General features: G+C 35.0%; 1 protein-coding gene across 1 annotated transcript; it reads right to left on the reverse strand.

The window, feature by feature from the left end:
• Positions 1–1,437: 1,437 nt before the first annotated feature.
• Positions 1,438–4,448, reverse strand: LOC131066728 (probable UDP-arabinopyranose mutase 2). Its single transcript, XM_058001559.2, has 4 exons — positions 3,858–4,448; positions 2,725–2,975; positions 2,217–2,385; positions 1,438–2,103 (listed from the first exon to the last, which is right to left on the reverse strand). The coding sequence occupies exons 1-4, from the start codon at positions 4,173–4,175 to the stop codon at positions 1,762–1,764; spliced, it is 1,080 nt and encodes a 359-aa protein (XP_057857542.1). The 5' UTR covers positions 4,176–4,448; the 3' UTR covers positions 1,438–1,761.
• Between the last annotated feature and the right edge of the window lie 2,987 nt (positions 4,449–7,435).

The raw sequence follows: 7,435 nt of genomic DNA on the forward strand, positions 1-7,435 counted from the left end.
AAAAGAGTAATAAATTGAGACAATAGATGCAGTACGTTAGAGGGAAAACTCTGGGGTAACTATTAGAAGTTTAGCTTACCTTCAGGAAAATGAACAAAAACCTGGGGATTCAAACTTTAAACAACAATATGTTCCTCTGTTCTATCTAGAGTGGCATTACACTGGGAAAAAAACTCTCAATTAATTCAAAATAATTATGAACTGTCACATTGACCATGTCAATATCTGAAATTTTTCTTTTAATATTGTTTAATTGATTACAATTATTCTACTCACATTCAAAAAGTTCAAAATTAACCTAAAGCAATTATGAACTGCCACATCGACCATGTCATTTTCTGAACCTTTTTTAAAAAATTGTTAATTGATTACAAGCATTGACACTTAGGGTTCATTGGTAGGTTTTGAAAAGTCTGTCTTTTGTATTATTTTTGTGATTCCTTTTGTGTGTTGGTTGGTTGGTGTCTTGGCTTTTTCAAGCTTTCCCTTTAAGATTTTAAGGCTCTTTTAAAACCCTGCTTGTTCTTTTGAGATTATGACTTTAGGTTTCCACATCAAAAGTCAATGCTTTAACCATTTAAACTCTAGCAATTTTTTCTTGAGTTTCACAAAAATAATTTTGGTCTTTTATATAGATCTTTTTTGGATTCATTTTTACACTTTAGACCAGAAAAATACAAATCAACCATAAACTAAAATTTTTTTATATAAGACGGTTAGAATTAAAGTATTTTCAATTTTCTTTTTTAACTTTTACTTTAAATAGATTTCCTAATGAAAGCTAAATTTTAAACCAATGAGAAATTTTGTTTTAACTTTTATCCTGATAGGATTGCAGTTAAAAAAAAACGGAGGACTGCCCCTAATAGCAGGGTATGTTTCAAGATAGAATGATACGCTGTTTTAAGGCTGCCATATGTTGCTTACATAAACCCTCTATAGGCACCATATTTGACACGATATAACAAAATATGCTTTTTACACTGTTTTTACAAGTAATAAATTAGTTATTTAATTCACAAGTTTTTTCCATTTAGTTTTATAATGTTGTGCCAATACCCCGTGGTAAAGAAAAAACTCCTATGAGCCTTTAACCAATTCCATGCACACAAAATAATGGTGTAGACAGACAATATGGTACTGCTCCAATCGAATTTCCTGCCCACAACATGGATTTTGTATTTACAACCATCTAATCAAATTCAGAATGCATTTAACAGACTTTTTGAAACATTTTATATTGAGGATGAAATAACCACAAGATAGCAACCCGGAACATTAAATTAGCAAGCACTGAAGCTACTTCACTACTTAGAACTGCAATTGGCTGCGAGATCGACATTTATTTAGTCTTCTACCGTCTGTTTATGTTTAAACAGATAGACAATAGATCTCAAACACATCCTAAAATTTGGATTTAAACGGTAGAGCTTTCGGTAGAGCATCAACATTCACAACATTTATTTATGCAATATATATCCCACAAACATTCTCATCATACTGATGTGAATGAATGGACAAAATCTCAATAACAGAAATATACCAAGCAAGCGGAAAGCTTAGTCCAAAAGTATGCACCTGCATATCAATTCTAAAATACTATATTTCCAAACTTTCCCATCCGATTAACCTATTAAACCTATTAATACTGAACTGATGTCTACGGTTGCTAAATTGGACAACTCAAATTAATTATTAAAATAATGAGAAAAACGTAATGGACAAATGATGACCTCTGTCAGAACTTTTACTCATTCCTTCCTACTTAGATGATCCATTAGCAACCACTGATTTCTCCTTTTCAACCGGGTTAAGTTCATCCCAAGCCTCAATCCAAGTGACCATTGCATCTGCAAGCTTCACAAAATATGGATCTACCTTTGCAAGCTTCTCTTTGACTTGTTTTGAGAGCTCAATGTAGCATTGCTGCACAGAAGTACACTCTTTGGGAAGAGTAGCTGATTGGAAAAACGGAATTATCTCCTCCTGCCAAAATATCCCCTTGTATTCTTTCTTCAAATTCACAAATGGGTTGCTCGCCTTGCTGTGCCAAATATATGGCAATCCGGTCTTCACTCCCAGACCCAAATGGTCACATATCACCTGCAACCAAAACAAAGCTTTAAAATTCAGAAGAGGAAAACAGGCAATTAACTCAAAATCAGGAGAAAATCAATAATTCAACAACTAAAGAGAGTAGTTTTTAAGTCTCAAACCTTAACACACCATCCTGCCCACATGTCATCATATCGACCAATGGGCTGGCCATCACCCATCAGACCAAAATACATTGCAGGACCAATCAATTCACGGTCAAAGGCCAAATTCATCCCGCACATAGGGAACAATGTGCCCTTTGGAATTGAAAGAACTGCATCTACAAACCTAAAGAGAACCAAAAACTGTCATGAGTTTATAATTATAGACATATATACAAAAACAAGTAAAATTAAGATCTAGAGTAAGGAAAAGCCCAAAACTAAATCTTTAACAAGAAGTGCAGATCTGACTTGGACATGATTATAATTGGAGATTTGGGTTGGCTGAGATATTGGGTAGATTATGGAAGTACCTGTTTATTTTATTAGCTTTCTAACTTTGTCAATCCCAAGACATCCCACAAGCCTATTTAAAAACATTGCCAATGCTATTTGGCAAATTCGGCCAGTCCAGTAACAAGAATTGAAATCAGAGTATGTTGAAAAGGGGAAGAGAAAAACATACCTGGTGTTGCGCTCCATGGGTTTGACAAGCTGAGTGGGGGCATCATAGTCAGGAATGTTGAGCCAGAGTCCATGAGAGACAGCAGTAGGTGCACCATGCCTTAGACTGAAAGGATATCCACGAACAAAATCTGCTCCCTCCCTGTATGGATCATACAGTGTATTGAAGAAAAATGGCGTTGATGGGCATAGCAAATTCTTTATGTGCTGCTCCAGTGCATTTATGTCCTTCCCTGAGGGATCCTTGGCAACCTGCAGTGCCCATTTTATATGACGATGATGACAAGTTTCAACTTGAGATGGGGAATTGTTTAAATCTATCACATAAGTTATGTTGGTATAGTCAGCCTAATGCTATTGAAAAGGAAAAATTTGAGAAGACAGAGATATACCAGATCTGTGCATTTAAAATTTTCACATAAAAGAATCAGATCTAGGAGATCTACTTTTGAAATTTTTCTTTTTTTAGAGGTCAGATAACTGGAGGATCTCTCATTTCTAAGGGAATTGATTGTATTAGAGGATCCATTAAAGAAATTCAGCAGATCATCTCAGAAAGCCAAACCTACAACTTTCTATTACAAAAAAATTACAGTGATGCAACTTCTACTACAGAAAAAATCACAATGATTTACAGATATTTCTAAAAAGTTATTGGTATCGATCACTTCGATTTGCAAATATTTAAAAATAGAAAAAGACAGATGACCTGTCCAACAACCCATTTCAAAACTGAAAAAAGCGGGCCATACTCAAAATACAAAAAGGCAGGTGACCTCTCCCACCATCTAGATTTTGAGGTAGAACAGGGCAGGCAATTTGAAAATAGAAAGAGGTAGGCAGGCTGCCATGTAGATTGCCCACATTTTTTACTGATAAAGGCAGGCCAGAAGTTAAACCTTAATGATGATAACCCTTTTCATTTCAATATAATTGCTACCATGAAAAAGAAAAATGCATTTGCTGACTGAGACAGAAATTAAAAAGGCACGAATCATCCAGATCTAAGAAAAACTAATACTAATTATACTGTAACAAACTTTTTAAGTGATGCCAGATTTAAGGAGGGTCATCAGTAACCAGGCCACTAATACCCTCCACTAAAACAAAGCCCTCAGGAAAACAAATACTTACAAAGCAATCATCATCAATTGTGTAAATGTACTTCTTCTTGGACACCATGTAACCAAAGCAACGGCAAGCGCTGTCCTTGAAGGAGATGCAGGAGGCCTTGGGGCCAAGGATCTTGTTGATATCATTGCGATTGTAGAGCTCGTAATCGAAGCCCTCGGGCACTTTGATGGTCTTGGAGGGATCTCCATCCTGCACTATGATGAGATGGTATTGCTGAAAAAATGGCCTCCACATCTCCAGGAAATCCAAATTCCTAATGGTGGGTATCACTATATCCAGCTCATCCTTGAGCATAGGGGTGGGAGAGGGACCTGCCATTCTTCCGAACACCAAAACTACTGCAACAAACTTCTGCTCAGCCTCGCTCCAGAGAATCAACAAATTCAATCCCTGGTTTGAGGAGAAAGATGAGGGCCCTGGGATATTTATTAGAGTTTTCCAACCTTATTATTGTCATGCCGATGGCGTACCCCACGCCCGCGCCTGTCGGCTCCTTCCTGCCCTGAATTAGCTCCCCATTGTATGGCTTAACAGTTGGTTTGAAATGACACGTGGAGGAGGATTAATGGAATTCAAATTTGGGATTTTGGGAAATTCAAATATTTTTGTTATTGGGATGTGGAAGAAAGAAAATTATGCAGGAACGTGAAGGCGAGTGTATGAATACAGCCCTCCCCAGTCTCCTTTGTCTGTACGGTTCACTGCAACCGTAGTGTAATTTAACTTTGGTGGTATCGCATATGCTGCATTATAATTATCATTAAACAAATTTGTTACAAAATAATTTGGAACTTTATTTTTTTAGGAGCCTTTTGTGAATGGGTCTTGGATCCTCAATCTTTGGTTCTTAGGGGGAGGATCTAATAGTTGAACACCTTAATTTTTGGTCTCTCCATTTCAGTTCTTGGTTCTTAGGGGAGAAGATCCAATAGTTGAACACCCTAATTTTGCGCCTCTCAAAATCTTACATGAAAATTTTAAGTCACTTCCATTTTTTTACAACTTACTTGGTAAGTCCCTTCCTTATAACTAAGGTTTGAGGGCCACATAATCATATATGAAGTCACATTAGCATGTTTTTTTTGCTGAGCTATTCAAAAGAACCAAAAAAAAAGAAAAAAAAGTTTAGTTGTGCACTAAATCATGTTTTATTGGTGTGTTGATATGGCATCACACGATTTGTTTCTTTTTAGGTCCAAGGAATATATTTCATTCATTTATGGCTACTTGCCATAAAAAATAACAACTTTAGAGTCACAACTATTAGTGATGGATTATTAAAAATATTGGGCATTAAATGGACAAATGGTATAACAACTATTGGAACATGCTTAGCTACTAGATCCTTTCCTCTAGTCGAAGAGGTTTTAGCTTATTAGTCATGATATATATCAGGTAGCTAAATGATGTTGTGTTTGATACAAAACCTTAAAAAAAAGAAAGTTCAATTTAGTTTTAATTATTTGAGGATTTTTTTACATTATATTATTAAAAAGTAATATATAAATTTTGAGTAATTTTTTAAATATTTATTATGTTGTTATGTCTTGAAATTTTATGTAGTATTATGTTGGAATTGACTATTAAGTTCTTGAAAACTGGGTTTGCTAAAGACTATTTTATATACAAGTGTTTTGTCACATTACAATTCAACTCATTTTTTGTTGTATCTCCTTCACCGAATCATTACATGAAAATCTTTCTACTAGGTGTGAGTCATTTTTTTAAAATAAATTTTTCAAGTGTTTAATCAAGCATTTTTGAACTATTTTACTATGTTTTCATACAAAAAGCAATGTGCTTGTGGCCTTTGGAATTTCATCTAAAAGAAGTAAAGGATTTGTGTTATAGCTTTGAGCTAAGGACATTATTTTAAATTTAAAATAAGTTTTGAGGAAGGTTTTGTGTCTATGGCATAAAAAGGCTTCTAGAAGTTAGCTAATTAATTTTTCAAGCAATGACTAAAGGACACATCTTGTTTTAACTTTGGTGGTATTTGTTGATGGGCCTTTTGACACACCTAACATGCAAGCTTTGTGAAACAAGGCTTCTCCTAAAAAAGGGTGAGAAATCAATAACTCCTCACCTTCCAAGGTCTATTTGGTTGGGTCACAACAATGCAAGGGTAACTCAATGTTTATGTGACTTGTTTCAATCAAGGGAGTATGTTGGTTTTGCAAGTGGAGCATGCAAATCTAGTTTATACTAAGGAAATAAAATTAAAAGATAGGACAGGGTTGCAAGGAATGAATAAAGAAACTTAAGCAAACATGCTACTTACGAAATATATACACTACATAGCATGATACTATCAATATAATTCAAAACAACATTAAATACTATTTCTTATCAACATGCAAAATCATCGATCCACATGCAGATAGAGAAAGATTTCTAAAAGAAAACTTTCACAATACTACTCAATCTTCATATACCATTTACATGCATAATATGATTCATAGAATAGTAAAGCTTGGAACAATCAAATGCTTATATGAATGAGAGAAGGTATCAAACTACAAAAGAATACCAATTGTGAATAACATATCTCATAAACCATGCAATCCACAAATTTCTTGTATTAAACCAAGAAATGAGCATCAACAATCACTGATACGACGGGTGTTCAACAATTCTTCACATAACTTAAAACTAAAATTGTGTGAAAAGTAAAAATTTCCTAATTATTGGCCTTGAGTCATTAATTATCAAACCCTTCAAATGACTTAGCATATTACATTTATAGGCCTTCCAACCTACAACCCCAAAATAACTTATGCTTAAGACCTAGTTACAAAATGGAAGAGGTCACAGTTTGACTTGCAAGTTGTTTCTTCTCAACCTCAATTAATTACTTCTAACAGGTCTTCACAACAAGTCTTCATCAATTAGAAAACAGTCACATTTCTCCTTGAAGCATGGTCTCCTCCTCTTGAGATATTGTGGTGTTATGCACGTTGAACACGTTGTTCCCTGGGTGCATTATCAAAACTGCAAATGACTTGATGATAGCAACAATCATGCCATGATTGCATTCTTCAACTAAAAATAGTTGGAGTTACCTATGTGGACTACTTCTTACTCTTCTTGTAACTGCGGTAATTTCATAGATAACATTTAATAGAGGCTTGAGGGGGATCTGGAACATGTTGAACCCGAAACTTAGAGATCCTGATATTTTCTCTTAATTCATGCATTCTGTCTACCAAGTTATCTACCACTTGTGTCACTTGGTAGGATTACAAAACAAGGTACATGTACAGGTCTCCATTGTATTAGTATCAAATACAACCTCTAAAGAGAAGTTCTTTAGAACATATGTTTCCCATAACTTGAACACTTCCTCTTGAACAAGTGATTTCGATTGAAAATCTATAGGCTCATGTTTTCCCAACACCTTGACTACATATTGAAGGCATGCAAACATGAGAAGGGGTTGAATGGTTAGATAAAACAAGAAACAAGCATAAGCATATAAATTTCCAAAACCAAGTATACCTTCCCAAGCTTGACTCCTTCCTCAGATTGAGCCTTGGATGAAGTGGAGGCGCCCTTGTGCTCCACTTGATTGGATTGGC

The sequence above is a fragment of the Cryptomeria japonica genome, chromosome 9, assembly GCF_030272615.1.
Source record: "Cryptomeria japonica chromosome 9, Sugi_1.0, whole genome shotgun sequence".
Lineage (NCBI taxonomy): Eukaryota > Viridiplantae > Streptophyta > Pinopsida > Cupressales > Cupressaceae > Cryptomeria > Cryptomeria japonica.